The sequence below is a fragment of the Cryptomeria japonica genome, chromosome 2 (genome assembly GCF_030272615.1).
Source record: "Cryptomeria japonica chromosome 2, Sugi_1.0, whole genome shotgun sequence".
NCBI lineage: Eukaryota > Viridiplantae > Streptophyta > Pinopsida > Cupressales > Cupressaceae > Cryptomeria > Cryptomeria japonica.
Window position 1 is genome coordinate 152,604,875 of NC_081406.1, and position 19,635 is coordinate 152,624,509.

The 19,635-nt window shown below is 33.2% G+C and overlaps 1 protein-coding gene across 1 annotated transcript; it reads right to left on the minus strand.

The window, feature by feature from the left end:
• Positions 1–1,645: 1,645 nt before the first annotated feature.
• On the minus strand, positions 1,646–3,340 carry LOC131071374 (uncharacterized). Its single transcript, XM_058007187.2, has one exon. The coding sequence runs from the start codon at positions 3,110–3,112 to the stop codon at positions 2,252–2,254; it is 861 nt and encodes a 286-aa protein (XP_057863170.2). The 5' UTR covers positions 3,113–3,340; the 3' UTR covers positions 1,646–2,251.
• Positions 3,341–19,635: the final 16,295 nt, after the last annotated feature.

Sequence of the window (19,635 nt, forward strand, 5' to 3'; positions counted from 1 at the left end):
AACAAACTACAATTAATAATATGAAAGGCTAGGATTAAGGAAATGGTGACAATGGTTATATATAGTTATGACCATTAATAAGGGATGTCTCTATCCATAGAGACACAAATATATAAGAAGAGGCTTTTAAAGTGTGGAGATAGAAGAATATAGAAATAGTGAATATCAATCAAACATATACAGATCTGCATATGAAGGGATATAAGAGAGATCATTGATAATATAGAAAAGATGTTAATACAGATATAAAGAAGAAGATTATATAGATTTAAAGACAAATTTGTAAGAGTTTTTTGGCAGAATCATAAAAAGGAATAAGTGCATATTCAAGAGAAAATTTTAAAGAGTTTAATGAGGAAATTATTAGCAGATTTATGATGATCTTGTGAAGGAAATTATGAAATATCATGCAAAGATAAAGAAGTTTTTGGAGCGGCTTCATGAAACATATTAAAGAAAGTTGTGTAAGAAATAGTATGACAGATTTGTAAGAGCTTTGTGAGGAGAATGCCATCAATTTTGTGGCAGATTCACTATCATCATTATAGCAGTTTGAGGAAGAGGGTTTGTGGAGAGAAGATTATCCATCATTTGTTGGAGAAGCAACATTGAGAAGATGGAAAATAGAATGAGGGGTTGGTGCCTCTAGTGGACAAGTGCTCACAAATAGAATGAGGGGTCGGTGCCTCTAGTGGGTTGATACCCACGAAATTGTATAAGAAGTTTTCCATATACAAGGAAACTTTTTTACTGTGGTTTTCTCCCATAAGGGTTTCCATGTATATATCATGTGTTCTATTTGTGTTCATAATAGTTAAATCTCATGGGAATGATAGTATGCAATGAATATGTTTTGAGATAAAGTTATATACTTATAATATCAAGTTGAAAAGTAAAAGTTTGTTATATTGATTCACCCTCACCTCCCCCTCCCCCTCTCTCAGTATAACTGTGTTCTCAACATATATAATTATTTAGATATTTTTATCATAAAACGTATTATTTTCTTTTATAAAATTATAGTTTTATGTATTTAATTTATAATATATAAATAAGATATTTAAAAAAAAATAAAGATTGTTTTTAACAAAATATTTTATATCAATTTTAAATCATTTTCATAATTTGATTTGGTAGTATAAGTTTAAAGTTGATACATATTTACTTAAAAGTTAAGGATTAAGGGGTATCCATTTAGTCAAAAATCATATGGAGTAGGATCTTGACCTCATTCCTTGGCTCATTCAAAACAATTTTAACTTTACCAACAAACCAAAAACCCTTTCACTTAAAGATAGTTTTAAATGGGTAATCATCGCCAAAAATAGGCTTGATAATGAAGATTCAATCATCAATGATATGATAGGTGCTTGTTTGTACACATTTGAACTCATATTTGCAGGTGTGATTACAAGTGATCTTATCATCATTCCTTAAAATAAATATTTTTAAAAATTGAATCACTCACAAAAAAAATTCATTAAAGATTGAATCTTGTTGAATACAAAAACTCAACTTTTAAAATAAAAGATACCCCTAAATAAATTTAACAAAATAAATACACTTCAAACCTTAAATTAAAATTAAGAAGAATATCAAATTGTAGAAATCATACCATTAAAGGAAAAGAATCCAGAGATTTCAATGAACAACAACTAATCATTTGAAGTTTTAAAATTTGTGTTTTTTTTCGAATTTTGGAATTAGAACTCTGAAGCCCATTTATTACAAGGGTGTATCTAGCAGAAAGAATAAAGAATATTGATGATCAAACTACTGGTAAGGTGTTATTGATGAGCGATCATGTTGGAGAGAAGAGATAAGATCCCATATGAAACCTCACCGTTCTATAACTAACATCAAATGGGTTTACCCCAAACGTCGAATCATAGAAACACCCCATTAAAGAAAACCCATCATCAAATTTCAATGAACAACAGATTATCTTTTGAAGTTTTAAAATTTGTATTTTTTTCCCAAATTTTGGAATCAGGACTCTTAGAACCCATTTATTGGACGACTGTATCTACAGAAGGCATAAATAATAAAGAATATGAATACAAATCATATTGATGATCAAACTCCTATTGAGATCTTATTGTTGAACGCATTCATGTTGAAGACAACAAAGATCCCATTTGCAACCTCACCAATTCACAACTCCCATGAAATAGATTTACCCCAAACATCAAAAAAAAGTCACAGAAATTTAATAACAATTTGTGAGAGACCAGGTTGCAGAGATTCAGGCTCAGTTCTTGGAAGTGAAACCCACAAACCCAAACAGCCCCTGTCTGTAGGGCAAGAATGTCTTGTGTCTCTGCTCTTCAGCCTGGGCCCTTTTTGCAGTATAAAGAAGCTCATGTGCAGAGACTGGAACCTTACCATGTCTCTTACTCTGATTAGCAGAACTCAAATCAGAAACAACTTTGCTCTTAACAGTCTTGGATTTAGAGGCCTTACTAGGGCATGATTGCTGCTGCTTGGAAGGGCTACTGGAGAAGGAGAGAGCCCAGTGCTTGTGTTGGGTTTGCCCACTGCCCTCACTCTTACTCCTGTACAGAAAATCCTTGAGACTAATCCACCGCTTTGATCCGGATCTCCCCTTTTTACTACCAGAACCAGCAATACTCTGGGACTTCTGTTCTTCAATGTCCTCTGATTTACAGGCCTCTGATGTTTCTTGCAGAAATGGGTTTCTGAGAGGAGAGAGGGATCTGGTGCGCCTGCGCAGAGACCCATCTTTCTGTACCCCTCTTCCCCTGATACCCTCTGCCCCATGGGAGCCAGAGGACTCTGTTTCCTGCTGATTCAGTGCCCCCATGGGCCGAATCCGGCCATTAAAGAAGAGCTCATCGGCAGTAACAACTGGGTCTTCACAATCAATGCTTAGGGCACTGAATTCAAACTCAGAGCTGAAATCTGTTGAGATTTGACCCTCTTGGGGGTGACCCAATTGGCGAGAAGGTGAGCCATGGCGGCTGGGTGGGGCACTGAAGAAGAACCCACTGTGAAAACGCCCTGGGCTTGAAGGGGCACTCATGGAGGCTATGTTACAGGGACTGTTATTATAGCCTTTGCTCATGGGCAATTCAATTCCGACCACACTCATTTTCTCCTCTTTTTTCTGAATCAATGTCGAAACACAAAATGCTCGGAATTCTCCGTATTTATATAGAATTTTGGAATCCTATAACCATTTGATTGATACCATCTAGAAGCTGGAATTCTACTGTGACTTTGGCCGCACGCATTAAACGTTTCATCCTCATCCACGACTGAAATAACGAGGAAACAGAGCACAACTGTGAGACCGAGTCGCGGGTGAGACTCGAACCCGGATTTGACCGACGCTACATTTATTTTGTCGTTTCTTCTAGATTAGTCTGCATTCAACGCGCTTGCACACGTTTCTTAATAAATTAGTCTCCAATTATTTTTTGACCTTACTTTGCTGATCTTTCTGTGGATAAAATTTCACCCGTCAATTAGGTACTACTCTTTTTTTGATTAAATATTGGAACGGTTGATGCCTAGGGTAAGAGACGTCAAGAAGATCAATTGTTGTAATCCTTACAAAACACTAAACTTCACAGCTATATCATCATGTTTGATTAATTGTTAGTTGGCTTGTTTCTGTTTTTGTTTTTCTTGGTTGTTTCATCAAATTTTAGCTAATCTATCTATTGGCATGTTAGTGACTCTTTCATGTAGGTTGTATGAATGACATGTGTAAGAGGTTATGAGTTTTATAGTTGATGAGCTTGTTTTACGAGGTGAGTTATAAGATGAGTGAGTTCGATGAGTTCTAGTTGGGTGACTAAAATGTGTGTGTCTTGAAAATATTTGAATGGGATCAATGCAATAAGTGCTAATAGGTAGCATATATGTAATTACATTGGTTATAGGAAAATGTGAATGAGGTGCATGTGATAAGTGTTAATGGGCAAGCTCTGGATGTAGTTGCATTAGTCTTGAGAAAATGTGAATTAGGTGCATGTGATATGTGCTAATGGGTGAGCCCAGAATGGATGTAGTTGCATTAGTCTTGAGAAAATGTGAATTAGGTGCATGTGATATGTGCTAATGGGTGAGCCCAGAATGTACTTGCATTAGTCTTAGGAAGATGTGAATTAGGTGCATGTGACAAGTGTTAATGGGCGAGCCCAATGTGTAATTGCATTAGTCTAGGGAAGATGTCAATGAGGTGTTTGTGACAAGTGCTAATGAACAAGGCCAACATGTATTTGCATTGTGCACAGACCCACCTTTAATGTGATGAGGGTTTTTTTGCCTTGGGTATTGGCTCATGAAAATGTTGTTGCCTTGGAATGATGTATGTGGACACATAGTTGGATCATCTTTTGTTAAAGTGTTTAGGTTGTTTGCCTTACAAGCTAGCTAGCTTTTTATAGGCAATAGTACCAAACATTACCTATAAATATGAGTGTAATTAGTGATCGAAAACATGTGGGACATATGCAAGATTGTGAGAAGTATGTGAAGATTAGAGTGAGCATGCTAAAAAAATATAAGAAGTCATTAGTAGAGTATAGGTTTATGATTGGTGGGAAGGCAACGAGAATTTCATCCAAAAAGGTCGCAAGAGAAACTCTTTCAAGAAGGGTGGATTATATGTCTATTGCAGCATTGAGTGATCTCAGAACAACATTTGTGGCACTTTAAATGATCTAAGAGGTTTTGATTTGATGTGACGAGAGGAACCTATAAGTGGATATACATGAAGAGAGAGGCTTGAGGCTTGACGTGGGGTCTAGGAGTAGATCTACAAGGGTGACTCTTATAGAATTGTTGAGTACCTTTAGGGTGGTCTTTCCATTTGTAAGTATTATGAACACTATCAATAGAGATTGACTACCCATAAATGTATGTGTTTGGGATAGTAACTCTAGGACATTTAAATGTTTGTAGTGTTCAACCAAGGTCCAAATATGTTGTATGAATCAATGAAATCTATCTCTTCCCCTAAACTTGAACTATGCAATCTTATTGTTTCCATGCTTGAATATCATAAAATTAAATTTGATTAGGGGGTAAAGATGATCGCAAATATTTAACTAATCAAACATAACACAATAGAATATCAAATTGAAAGAAATGAAATCTTTAAACTAAGTAAAACTCCCTATTTCTAATTTGTGCTTCCATTGTTTTTCTCTGAAATTGCGTGGGTGGCTCTCAGGCATTGCACTAAAATTCCTGCATAAATTGGCAATTGTTTTGAAAAGTGAGATCTAGTTTGATTTGAGAAAATGATGTTTATATAGATTTTCATGAGAGATGGGGAGGGATTTTGAACTCAAAACCTGATTGTGAGATAACCAAGATTGATTGGTTAATAGAGTTGATTGATTTGTTAACTAGATAGATTGGATAGTGGACTGAATAGATTGATCAGTTGACTAAATTGATGGATTAGATGACCGAATGGATTGGAGAGATAAGTGGATTGATTCATTAGTCAGAAAAGGTGATTTGGAGTGAAAAGGGGTGATTGGTGAGTTAATTGATTAGTCAATTGATTTGATCAATCAATTATGATTTCAACATGTGTTGTAGGATTTTGAATTGAATTTCATTTTCATTTTCAATTTGTATTTGAATTTGGATTTTTGAATGTTGAAATGCACATGAAATTAACTGAAATTCATTGAAATTCAGATTTGTGAAATATTAATTTGATGAATTAGAATTAGATGAAATTAATTGAAATCCACATTTGGGGAATTGTGAATTGGAAAGAAATGAAATTAGATGGAATTATTTGAAATTCGAATTTGGAGAATTGGAGGAATAAATTAATTAATTTAAATAATTTGAATGAAATTATTTAAACATTAGAAATGGAATTAATTAAATAATAAAAGATTATTTAATTAAGGAAATTAATCAAAATTAATTAAATAATTAATATTTGAAAAGGGGGTTAATGATAAATTGATTAATAGATAGAAATTAGTAATTAGTAAGAAAAATGAACAATAATGATTGAGTCAGTTTAGAAGAATAATTATCTTAATTAAATCATTAATTAATTAGACAAATAATTAGTGTAAGAGTAACGAGACATTTTTAGGTGTCTACATTTGCCCCTTTTTGACACAATGTTGAGACGACATTGTTTCAAAGAAAACGAAAAAATTTCGCTCCAGTATGCCTCGATAATGTTAGGGTATAATGCCCCCTCAAGAGATTGTTTGTGAAATGAAGGTATGAATAATATCTCGAAAGAAGAAGGATGTTAGATGAAAGATGGAAGAATGGTTAACTTGATGAAACAAATGAGTTTGATTAGATAGAAGAAATGGTTAGAATGATTTGCAGATTGACTAAATGATAAGATTGATAGGATTGATCAGATTGATCAGATTGATTTCATTGATAGGATTGATCTGATAAAGATAAAGTTTGGTTTCAGGAAGGACACATCTTGTATAAGACAAAGATGATCAAAACATCTGGTTTCAGGAAGGATACATCCTGTATAAGACAAATGATAGATGATCGTGTCTAGTTTCAAGAAGGACTAATCCTGTATAAGACAAATGATAGATCAAAATTGGATGAATAATGAAATATGATGAAGGTGAGGAATAATTAATTGATAGATAGAATAGTTGATATGAGGAAATGATAGAATTATAGATGAAAATATTGGAATTAGAAAGATGTGAGTAGAAATTGAAATGAACTCATTGAGAGTAGAATATGTTAGATGAGAAAATGATCTTTGAGATAGAATCAACATGATGAGATGAGAAAATGAAATGGTATGATTGACAATGATAATGAATGATGGTGATGAATACTCTTCTTTGCCTTTATTCGTAGTGCAATACATTATCATCATTGAGCCTTATTATGTAACAATGAAGCTTAGTACACCAAGGTATAAGGAGCCAAGATGTATACATATCTCACTGCAAGAAACAAACATGTGGCAGACAAGGAATGAACCCTCCATTCTTGGAATTACACTAGGGGTCGAGGTATGTGTGGCATTCATAAGTTGAATGCTCCTATCACAAACACCCACTAGATCCATTGCCCCAGAACTTCATTGGTTCACACCACAAACAACAAACAATGTAAAAGATCATGCCCATCATGGCTCCTCTAGTCACTTTTGGATGTCCTCGAGTAGCATATTAGAAACATGATCTTCGCCAATTGATAAAAGATAAAAACCAAATTAGACAAAACTCAACAACTAGACTGACTATGCCTTTGCTTTGATTTGTTTGATGTGATGGTTGATAATGTCTGGTTTCAGAAGTTTTGGACCCTGTTTAAGACTAATTTGTCTAGTTTCAAGTGTATCTAATTCTTTCTAAGACATGATAATGATCACGTTCATGTGGGTATCGTCGATTGATAAGACTTGATCAGTTTGGTTGCAAATTTTTGATAAGATAGTTATATCCTTTGTTGAACGTCGTGTGAAGTGTTTGTTGGATATCTGCTAGGGTATCTGTTTCTCATGAGATATTTTATTGCAAGTTTTTTATTGTTTTTTTTATTTTTAGTTTGTTTTTGAGTTTTTATGATGTTTATGGTTTTGTGGATCATTTTCGAATGTTTTTTTATTTTGTTATTTTCAATTTGTTTGAATTTTGATTTTTTGATGTTTTTATGGTTTTTTCAGGACATTTTCTGATTTTTAAGATTTTTTCAAGACTTCATCTATTTTTTTAGGATTTTTTCAAGACTTTATCTAATTTTTTAGGATTTTTTCGGGACTTTATCTGATTTTTTAGGATTTTTTTAGGACTTTATCTGATTTTTTAGGATTTTTTCAGTTATGCCCCCAAGTATGCAGACCTATGATGACATGATGATCTAGGTGATGTGTATGGAGACAATGAATTTTGAAATGAGTTATGCTAATGCAAGATGCATGATGAAGATGTAATTCCTATTCAAACAAGGATGATTGTGTGCGTCTTTCATTCTAAAATGTACTAATTGGATCAAAGATGTGAAACGTTTCAAAGATAGGAGTTCAATCCATTCTCAGAAGACCTTTAGACCATCCAACCTAACACACTATGTAACCAAGTTTTATGAATGGTGGCACGGAAAAATTCTCCATCAATTCTTGAAACTTTGATCTCCTTTTGCCCATGTGTGTGCACTTGAGTTTATTCCTACCCTTATAACCATTACAAACCCTTGGAATCCTATGTGGCTAGCTACGTGAGTTATTTTGACTTCAAAAGCAACCTGGATAGAGCCTCGTTGCTAGCAATATTTTAGGGCTTTGACGAGGTTATACACCGTAGTCTCTCGAACATTGTTCCATTGCTAACAGGCGTCCATAGCCTTGATGGAGTTATTTGCATGTTCCCTTAGTCAAGCTTTTATTGCACATTTTTGTATGATATTTCATTTATATATCTGTGCTATTTTGTCTTGAGATGGATATTGGCATACCATTTTTTTCTTTTATTTTCTTGCCTTGACTTGTAAGTAATAAAACCTACTTGAGTATGACAATTACAATGACGTTGAAGTAGAATATTGGATTTTTCACTAGCCACATGACCAACTAGGTATCTGAAATAACTTAGAGTGTTTGATTAATGTGTGAGATATAGCAATTGATAGACTTTGGGTAACAAGACTCAATAGTGAAACCTTTACACAACCATGGATAAAGCTCAATCACAAGGTGACATTGAAGATCAATGACTGAAGACTTCTTAAAGACTTCATGAACAAGTATCTAGGAAATGAGACAAGCTTCGCTCCTTTTAGTGCACACAGGTAAATGACTTAGACAATCGCCTTGTTTTATTGATGCAACTATATGCGAAAGAAATAATGATATGTATCTATATGCTATACAATTTTAAATGCAAGCAACTAGGATGCACTCTAAAATGGAGAAATGCAATGCAATACGGTAAAGAAATATGCAAATGCAATACTGAAAATTTAAATGAACCCATCCCTTAGATGTAATATCTTTTAAGGTGGATGTTGTTATTGGGTCGATATGAATTTCGTGTAGATAGTTCATTGGTCTTTGTTTGAAGAGTTGGATAAACCTTTCTTTTTCAATAGGATATTCAACTGGGTGTATTTCATGTACAGTTTCTGCTATAGCCTCATTATTTTTGAACCAATCCATTTGTGGTAGATCTTCTTGCCCCTAATATTTCAAGTGTAGGTGTATGAGGCAAATAGATTCTGGTTCCGAAGTTGTGACATGAGTGGGTGTTATTCCTGTTTCTACTGATGCACTTGAAGAGGATGACGAAGCCAACCAGGTGTTGATCTCATTAGTTGGTGTTATGCTTGTGCTTGCAAAAGATGAGGGAACAATTTGGGTGTTGATTTCATTTGTTAGTGCTATGCTTGATTTTGTCACCACATTTGCATGTGAAAATTGTGCACATACAATCATTGATAAATTATTATTTGCAGTATGATTTGGATTGGTGATTTTATTGATAAGGGGTTCATCAACAACTGTGTAGAGGGATTGGGATCACTAGGAGAAATGGTAAGTTCATTTGAGAGGGAATCTTGAGAGGAACATGGAGGGATCTTGATAAGGATCTGGAGAAATAATGGGATCTTTTTTTGGACATGAAGGTGAATGGATACTTTGATCTTGGCTTAGAAAGATATTATGAGGAAGGATGGAAGGGATGTCTTGATCTTGCTTAGGAGGTGGATGTTGGATGGGACTTGAAAGGACACTTTGTTCTTGAGACAAAATGGGATCATTACGAGTGGAGTAGAACATTATAAGGGGATCATCATAAGATTCTTGGTCGGTTGGATCTTGATAAAAAATTGGGTAGGATGGAAGGGTTTTTTCTTGATCTTAATTTATTGCATGACTCATTTCTTTTGATTTTGGATCATCCTCTTGACATGGGGAAGGAGTTTGGATATGCATGGGAGATTTTTGGAAGGTTTCAACAGTTTGGCTTGGTGAGAAATGGCTTTGAATAAGATTCTCTGAATCGTGACTTGGATTAGATTGGATTTGTGTGATGGATAGCCCTTGGGAGATCGTGTTATTGGATAGAGATGGTGTGGACTTCTCTTGTGTGACTTTAGGATATGATGAAATGGCAAAAGATATGGAGGCTACTTGAGGGTCAACTTCTTCATGAAAGGACAAGCCCTTGCTAAGAACTAGTATATGATTTGGATCTTGCATGAAAAACATGACTTGGCAAGCTCTTGTGAGAATCTTCTTTGGATGATCTTATGAATTGTTTTGAGGCTTTGACATGGTTGGGTTTTGATTTTGGGTTTGGTTGAATGAATTTTTATTTGGACTGGTTGAATGGGGTTTGATTTTGGTTGAAAGGGGGACTTTGAATGTTGGGTTGATGTGTTTGATATGATCAATATGTTCGGTTGTAAGAAAAAGAAGGTTGACATGACTCTAATGTTGGATGAACTAAAGTAGGAGCAATTTTGTTGGAGAACAAAGGTTGGCATGTTTGAATGGTCTCACAAGAGAAGAAATGTTGTCATGATAATGATTCTCTTTTGATTATCACTTCTCTCATCATTTTTTCTAACCAATCCCCATGGTTGTTAGGACTAGTCATGTCTCTCATTTCTTGTTGCAAAGTCTTGATTTGTCGTGCCAAAATTTCTATGGATGATGGTGAAATAGGAATGGAAGGGATGAATTCCTCACCTTCCCTACGAAATGCATAACTCCAATCCATGATGTTTGCTTGATTGGTTTGGACCTAACATCACAACATGTAAGACGTTTTCTCCATTTCTTGAATGTTGCAATGTTTGATTTTGATTTTGACTTTGATGTTGATGTTGACACTTGAAGTTTTCTTTGAGTTTTGAGATTCTTGTTGATGTTTTTGACAAAACTTGGTCAATATTCCTCTTTGTTTTTGATATTTTCATGTAGCAAAGACACAGTAGAAAAGCAATGGAAAAAAAAATGACATAACCAAAACAAAGCATTATTTAAAGTATTTTTTCAAACCCTTAAGGATGTTGAGATATTTTTTAAAACCTAATTTTATTTTCGATAAAATTTTGGTCATTCGATAGCATATCAAGTAGACTCTCCTAAGGTCAAAAGGTCACGAATATTACCACAACCCACATCTTGATACTCCGTCAGCTCAAACAACCCTCTCACACCCTAAGGTGTGCCTATTTTTTTGCCTTTGTCCAAAAATTAAATTAAAGAGGATTTCTCCTCAATTGGCTCGTTATCTTGGGAGATATATGGTGAGTGTCTTGGGGGCAAATTCTTCCCCACCCTTGCACTGTGATAATAAAAGTGTCTGATTATTGACTCGGTTGGGCCTCTAATTTCTAAGGTATTTAGAAAGGGTTTCGTTCGAGTGGTCACAATCAGCAGCATTTTACACTCCGTTAAGGGAGGTCTCCCAATCTGTAGAGGTTATGCTCTACAGATTTTAACATACCATATAGGCACTGAGGGAGGCATAACGTCATTGTGACAACATGTAACACTCGTCGCATATGATTTTCATCACATACACACTTATTTAGAGTGGCTTGGATTACTTGGCGTTAGTTGTTGCCACTTAGGCCATTCCCCTCTCACCAGCCTTAATGGCGCCCTAAGGGTAAATCGGGAGGACATGCCTTCTAAAGGTTTTAATGCATGAAATTGAAAGAAAGCATAAAAGAGATGGTTTTGGATTTTTGATCTCCCATTGAAGTGGAGAGCATATACCTACCACCTCACAAACACACAAAACAATATTGTTTTTAACCTCAATTGCAATAGTTTCTAGTCTAAAAGGATATGTCGCTCCATGAAAACATGGTATTCTTTTTATCCTTCATAGCAATTGTGAAGCAAAAAGCATATTGTTTGTGGTTTATTTCAAATGCACCAAAATGAAAGTTTCTAAGCTACCCTTGCAAGAAAACTAGAAAAAGTTAACACATGGTGGGCTCTCCAGCCTAATCCTTTGCTTCGGTTATAGATTTGGATTCTCTGTCTGTGGATACATAACTCTTTAATGGGAGAGAATGGAGAAAAACCAAAAAGAAATATCAAAAATATAATTTTTGGTATTTTCTACATGTTAGTAAATGACATTTTTGGAGGTCTTCGGAGCAATTTTTGCCCTCGAAGCTTTGAATGGTCCTTTATGGACATTTCCTTAGGCGATTCCAAAGAGGAATTGAACTAGAGCTCTTGGAGATCTTTCCAACGGTGTAAGCGGTTTGCAGTTTCGAGTTTGGAGTGAAAAGTTATGACTTTTCAAAGTTGGATTAAGTTGGTTATAGATTTGACCTTACAGTCTGCGGGAACAGAACATTTTGATGACAAAAGATTAAGAAAAGACAGAACAAAAATGCTCTGCAAGCTTCTGGAAAATGTGAATCACCCTCTTAGCAAATACAAACTAACGTCTAATCAAATGTGAATTACTGTTAATGCAAATGCAAATTTCTACATGTGCAAATGCGAACTAACTTGTGAGAAAATGTGAACTGTTATTTGTAAATGTGAATTACTTAACAGAGAATAAAAAGACAAAAGATAGAAGTCTCGAAGTGTTCATTCTGTTTTCAAGAGGCGATGATAAGTTCTCTGTAGTCTCCTGTGCTCTCTTCTCTTCCTGGCACATGAAATTTTGAAAATTACCTTTCCTACCATTTGGTTAGAGACATTTTATGCATGAAAATCAGATTTCTAGAATTGAAATTTTTTGATGGGTTAATCTCGTAAATGAATTTAAAGCCAAAACGACACTAAAAAATGGAATTCTAGGTTGAGCTTGCAATTGTGAACTAGTTAAATAAATTGTGAATTAACATAACATCAATTGTGAACTAATATGACATCAATTTCAAATTAATATGAGCAATTGTGAATTTGTATGTAATCAATTGCGCACTCCATCGTGATGATCCATATGACCCTGCAAATTTAGAAAATCAAACAGTTAGATCGATAAGTTGTAACTTCACGTTGGATTCACCACTGTTTTCATGCTTGAATATCATAAAATTAAATCTGACTAGGGGGTAAAGATGATCACAAATATTTAAATAATAAAAAATAACGCAATAGAATACCAAATTGAAAGAAATCAAATCTTTAAACTAAGTAAAACTCCCTAATTCTGATTTGTGCTTCCATTGTTTTTCTCCGAAATTGTGTGGGTGGCTCTCAAGTATTGCACTGAAATTCTTGCATAGATTGGCAATTGCTTTGAAAATTTTGATCTAGTTTGATTTGAGAAAATGATGTTGTTTATATATTTTTTCATGAGAGATGGGGGGGGGGGGGGAATTTGAACTCAAGTCCTGATTGGGAGATAATTGATTTAGATTGATCAGTTAACAGAGTTGATTGATTTGTTAACTAGATAGATTAGATAGTGGATTGAATAGATTGATCGGTTGACTAAATTGATGGATTAGATGACCGAATGGATTGGAGAGATAAGTAGATTGATTCATTAGTCAGAAAAGGTGATTTGGAGTGAAAAGGGGTGATTGGTGAGTTAATTGAGTTAACTGATTAGTCAATTGATTTGATCAATCATTTATGATTTCATCATGTGTTGTAGGATTTTGAAATTGAATTTGATTTTCATTTTCAGTTTGTATTTGAATTTGGACTTTTGAATGTTGAAATGCACATGAAAAATTAACTGAAATTCATTGAAATTCACATTTGTGAAATGTTAATTTGATGATTTGGAATTAGATGAAATTAATTGAAATCCACATTTGGGGAATTGTGAATTTGAGAGAAATGAAATTGGATGGAATTATTTGAAATTCGAATTTGGGGAATTGGAGGAATAAATTAATTAATTTAAATAATTTGAATGAAATTATTTAAACATTAGAAATGGAATTAATTAAATAATAAAGATTATTTAATTAAGGGAATTAATTGAAATTAATTAAATAATTAATATTTGAAAAGGGGGTTAATGATGAATTGTTTAATAGATAAAAATTAGTAACTAGTAAGAAAAATAAATAATAATGATTGAGTTAGTTTAGAATAATAATTAGCTTAATTAAATAATTACTTAATTCACTAGACGAATAATTAGTGTATGAGTAATGAGACATTTTTAGGTGTCTACACTTATGTCAAAGTTTTATTTTATGTTTAATTTTGGGATTCCAAGTTGCATATATTAGTGTTTGTAGCTCATCTTGGCGAGCTCTTGAAGTGTAGTCTAACTCTATGAGTAATTTTGTCCTCTTAAATGATCCTAGAGAATTTGAGTCACCAAATCTTGCTTCAAATCTTGACTGTTTCTTGAGATATTTCGTGGTCTTCTAAACAAGTCCCTAATCATATTCAATGCCCACATTCCAATTACAACTCATATTTTAAATTCTACAATACCACAAGGCTTAACTAGTATTTGGTAGCTATCAATGTTGGAGACAATTAAAGTAGGATATGAAATCTCATGGTTTTAACTAATAATTTGTCTTCCTTCCTCTTTATATGTTACTATTGTTGGAAACTTGAGTACATTCTTTGTTTTCATTGATGTCAACGTGTCTTGTGTTCTCATTGATGTCAACTTGTCTTGTGTTATCATTGATGTCATTATGTGAGTGTTCTGGTTGTCTAGTGAAGATGTTGAAAGAATGGTGTAGTGGAAGTTTCAATATGTAGGAAACAATATTTATGCAAGAAAGAGTTTTTAATGTCTCAGTGGAAGAATGTCTTGCATTTCTCTAGTATGAGAAGATTATGTGTTATGGTTTTGAATATAATGTCTATGTTTTGTGTATAGTGCACTATCAGATTTTTAGGTCCTCTATTGCTTAGATGGTAGAGTTGGTTGTTCATGTTTCTAACATAAAGGTTGTCTATTAGAATAAGTCTAGAGAATGCTTGTTGGCTTCCGAATATGTGGATTCAAGTGTTACGGTTTGGAGGACATGTTCATGTGGTTTGTGCAGTGTTTTAGTTCAGTTTTTAGGTGATGATTTGATTGGCAAGTGGAGTTATAATGTTTAGAGTTTTGTGTTGTCAGTTGGTCTAGTTTCTAGTTGATTGTGATGTTGTATCCTACTTGGATCATATTCTTTTGGTCTGTATTTTCTTTGGAGGATGAGTATGGCCAATGTTTTGGGTCTCACCATGGCGTGTGTAGATCTACATTGGAAATTTGTTTTGGGCTGACTAAGTTAACATTCTTTAATGTTTATCTACATAATTCATTTGATGTTGACTTTGGAAGATGTGTTAGCCTGTCCAATTCATTAGAATCATTTGGAAATGATATGTTATGATATTTTTGGGTCCTCTGTATCTCCTAGAGTGGACCACAATGGTTGTTATTGTCTTGAGTGGCCAAATTTATGCAATATTGTCTATTCTATCTATGATCAACCTAGTTAAGGGTTTTAATAATTAATCTTGTATATAAAGGAGTAAATATGTATGAGTGAAGGCATGGAAGGAGTGTACATTGGCAAGTAGCAGATATTAGTACTTTACAAGAAGATTTGATATTGAGGTTGTGCGAAAGTCAGTTGTGAAGAGCTTTGATGATAATATCTTCTATATGATAGAGTTTTGACATAGAGTTTAAAGTCAAATGTGGTTGCCATGATCTTTGGTCACTTGACATAGTGGTTCAAGGATAATTTCATGATTAGGAGATCTTGTTTCTTTTAATTCAACTATTCCTTTTTCTACTAGAAGGCAATGAGTCTCCTAGCATCTTTTTGTATCTTGCACTGAGACTATGTGTTTCAACCTTGCAAGTCATTTGTATCTTTCCCTAAGGTTGTGCACCTTAGTTTTGTAAGTCCTCTCAGAAACAATGAGTTCTAGAGGCAAAATTGTAATAAATCATATTCATATTGTGAGTCTAATTATCACCGTGTTTTTTCCATGCTTGGGTTTTCCATGTAAATTTGGTGTTCATGTGTTTGTTTTCTTTATGCTTTCATGATTCATTACTATTGTGATTATATGGTTATGGTTTGAAGTTTGAAGATCATAAATAAGCAATTTTGAGGTCTAGGCCAATTCACTTTCCCTCTCAATCACGTGGTGTATTCAACAACTATACATTACCATTGTTTAGAGGATGATAAGGATATAGATAACACACACCTATTCTCATACATAATATGTATAGATAGCATAATATAAATGTATTATTATAGTTCTCATATATTTGTCAATTATCTATGTTGTTCTCCTTATTCTTTTGCACTAGACATACATGAAAATCTATTATGAACAATGTAGACACAATTATCTATCAACTAACTTTGTCAATCCTTGCTATCATCGCCAAAATAAATATTAAAAAATTATTTAATTAATTTCCCTAATTATTCTTCTAATATCAATTAAATAGTTTTGAATTATTTAACTAATTTGTTTAATAATTCTACTCAAATTAATCAAGTAAAATAAAACCCTTTTATTTGATTAATTAATCATTCTTCTAAGGTTCAAACAAAGAAATTAATTAAAATTTTATTTGTTTGAGCTCCCTAAGCATATTCATAAAAAATAAATAAATAATCTTATGCATTTAATTTTCTATTTTGTTCACTTTACTAATCACAATTAATTAACTTGATTAATCATTTACACAAAGCTAAATGTGATAAGTTAAATTAACCATTAATCACATCTAAATCCACATACCCATAAAATCATCATATAAAATCCCAACTCTTCATCTTATCCTACAAAATATACACCATTCATAATATCATATGTGATTTCTCACATATATGTGAGAAAGCACATGTCATTATCTCATTCCCCTATGAGACCCCACATATACATGTCACATTTCTTCTTCCCCATCTATCCTCACACATTTGCGATCAGAGGATATTTTTCATAACACTCTTCACAATAAATCTTTTCAATATGTGTTCAAGGAGATACAATATCCTAGCTATTTGATTTAAATAAGAAAATCATAGTCATTCAAGTCATACCAATCCTCAGTCTACCTAAATCCATCCATCATGGAATATCCTTTCTCCAAATGAATCTCTAGTCCTTAACCTTGAGATTCAATCTGTTGGTGTGAATAAGGACATTTTCTAACTAGTTGTTGGTTAGCACCTATTCACACATGCTTAGTTTACTTAGGATAGCTTAGTTGTCACATGACACAATTATTTAATATTGTTCATGTTAGTTATCTTAGGTGTCCTTCTAGATAGAGGTGAGTTAGCATCTTGCATTTAATTTTGTCATAGGGTGGTTCTACCTACTCCATCTCACTTGCCTATATAAGCAAGCTCATTTGTATATTGTAACATATCAATTCATAGCAATTCATTGCAAGTTAATCTCAAGCATTGCTTCTCGTTCTCCATTGTTTTGTATTGCTCAAGTTGCAACATTATCGTGTTTGTTTGGATAGTTTCTTAGTTGATCCATTGAAATGTGTGAAACTTCATTGGCTCATCATTTCTCCAACATAATCTCCACATGGATTGATCCAAAGACCTCAAAAAATATTAAAAATAAAAAAACTCTTGGAGGTCATTTAGATGGGATTCCATGAATGTTCCTACTATGTTGTTAATTTTAGAGAAACCACATCTCCTAATTGATGTTGTGGAAATGGGGACAAGGCAACAACAAAGTTCAATGTTCATAAGTTAGTTTCAACCATAAAACCAAAATAAAGAGCTAAAAATCATTCCAAACATATCAAAAGAGATTTCAAAAAGCATGAAAGAAGTTTAACAAAACAAAAGAAAGGAGAAGAGCCTCCCTAAGATGATTCCAAGATGCCTTTTGATGCTTCTCCCTTGTTCCTCCCCTCTCCAAGTCCCAAATGAGTGTAGCTCTCAGCTTTTAGCACTAGCCATGGATGCCATATGGAGATTCAAGATAGTTGGATATGATAAACAAGTGCTATGCAAGTGTAGATAGTGATGCTTTGAGAAAGCTCTATGCTAATACCAGTATAATAATAATGCTCTAATGCTTCCTCCTTTTCTTGAGGAGAAGAGTTCTATTTATAGAAGAAATGGGGAAATGAAGGGTTAAGATTGAGCAATCTTAACAAGGGTTAGGATTGAAAGATATTCAATCCATGTGAGACTTTCAATCCAATCCCATGTTCACAAGTGTCACCATGAGGAGGCTTGAGAGGAGAGATAAGGAGAATTAAATGCTTGAGGGGACATGATGGTTACCCTAGGGGGTTGGGTTAGGGTTAGGTTAATGGATATTCCTTTTATCCAAGGGATAAATGAATGTGCAAGGGTCAAATGGTTACCTTAGTCAAATAAATAAATATTTTGAAGAGACCCATGAGTCAAAAGGATGGTTAAGTTAGAGGAAAGTCTCTAACCAAAGGTAAAAGGTGAGTTAACCATAAATGGTTATGTAAGAGCCTTTAATAGTTTGGAAGACTTTAGAGGTTAACCATTTGAAGACATAAAGCCTTTAATGGTTATTGAAGACTTTGGAGGTTTTTGAGAAGTGACTTCCTTTTATTTAGGAATGTGACAATGATTAGGATAGGATTAGGCTAATTAGAAGGAGTTAGAAGAATCTAGAAGGGATTTAGGCATGCAAGTGAACTTTGTAGGAGAATGCAAGTGGGAGGAATTTTGGGATTTTCAATCAGAATAAAATTATTTATTTTAATTAAATGGTGTAATTTGCATTTGGATATATATTTAAATAAATATTAATTTATTTAAATGTGAATGTGAATTTTGGATTTTATTTAAATAAATCTTAATTTATTTAAATGAGAAAAAGGGGGATAAGGCATTAAATGCTTGAAGACTTTGAGGGAAATCATTAAAGGCTTAAGAAGACTCTAGAAAGAAACCATTAAGTTTGAAGACTTTAAGGGAAACTATTAAAGGCTTGAAAAGACTCTAGAAGGAAGCTATTAAGTTTGAAGAATTTAAGGGAAACCATTAAAGGTTTCAAGTGGGTGAGGATAAATAGGATTTTAAATAAATAATTTATTTATTTAAAATACTAGTGCAACTTGCATTTTTAGGAAAATGCAAGTGGGTGGAGGATAAAGGTGATTTAAATAAATGTTAATTTAGTTAATTGTGAGAGAAGATTTGATTAAACAAATATTATTTATTTATTTAATTAATGGTTTAAATTTGGTTAAGTGAATTAAATCAAATAAATTGAATAATTTATTTAATTAATAGGAGAAGAGGATTAAGATGAATTAATTAAATATTGTTGATCAATAGTTAAATAATCAAATAAATACTAAGTGTAGTCACATAAATCTGTCCATCTTAATTAAATGAATATTTGCTATTTATTTGATTAAAAATCCACTAGCCATCAATTAATTAAATAAATATTTAATTAATTCATCTCCAAACATTCTTCTATTAATTAAATAAATTATTCAATTTATTTTAATTAATTCATTAAATCAAATTACAAATCAATTAAATAAATAAAATCTATTTATTTAATTAAAACCCCCTATTCCTCTTTTAAATAAATTAAATAAAACATTTATTTAAATCATTATCCCCACCCCACTTGCATTTTCCTACAAATGCAACTTGCACACATTTTGAAATAAATGAATTTTTATTTTAATAAAATCCTATTTTCCCTCACCCACCAAATCCACTTGCAAAATCTAATCCCCT

Excerpts from the sequence above, each read along its gene's own strand:
- LOC131071374 (XM_058007187.2), bottom strand. The coding sequence starts at position 3,112 with ATGAGTGTGGTCGGAATTGAATTGCCCATGAGCAAAGGCTATAATAAC.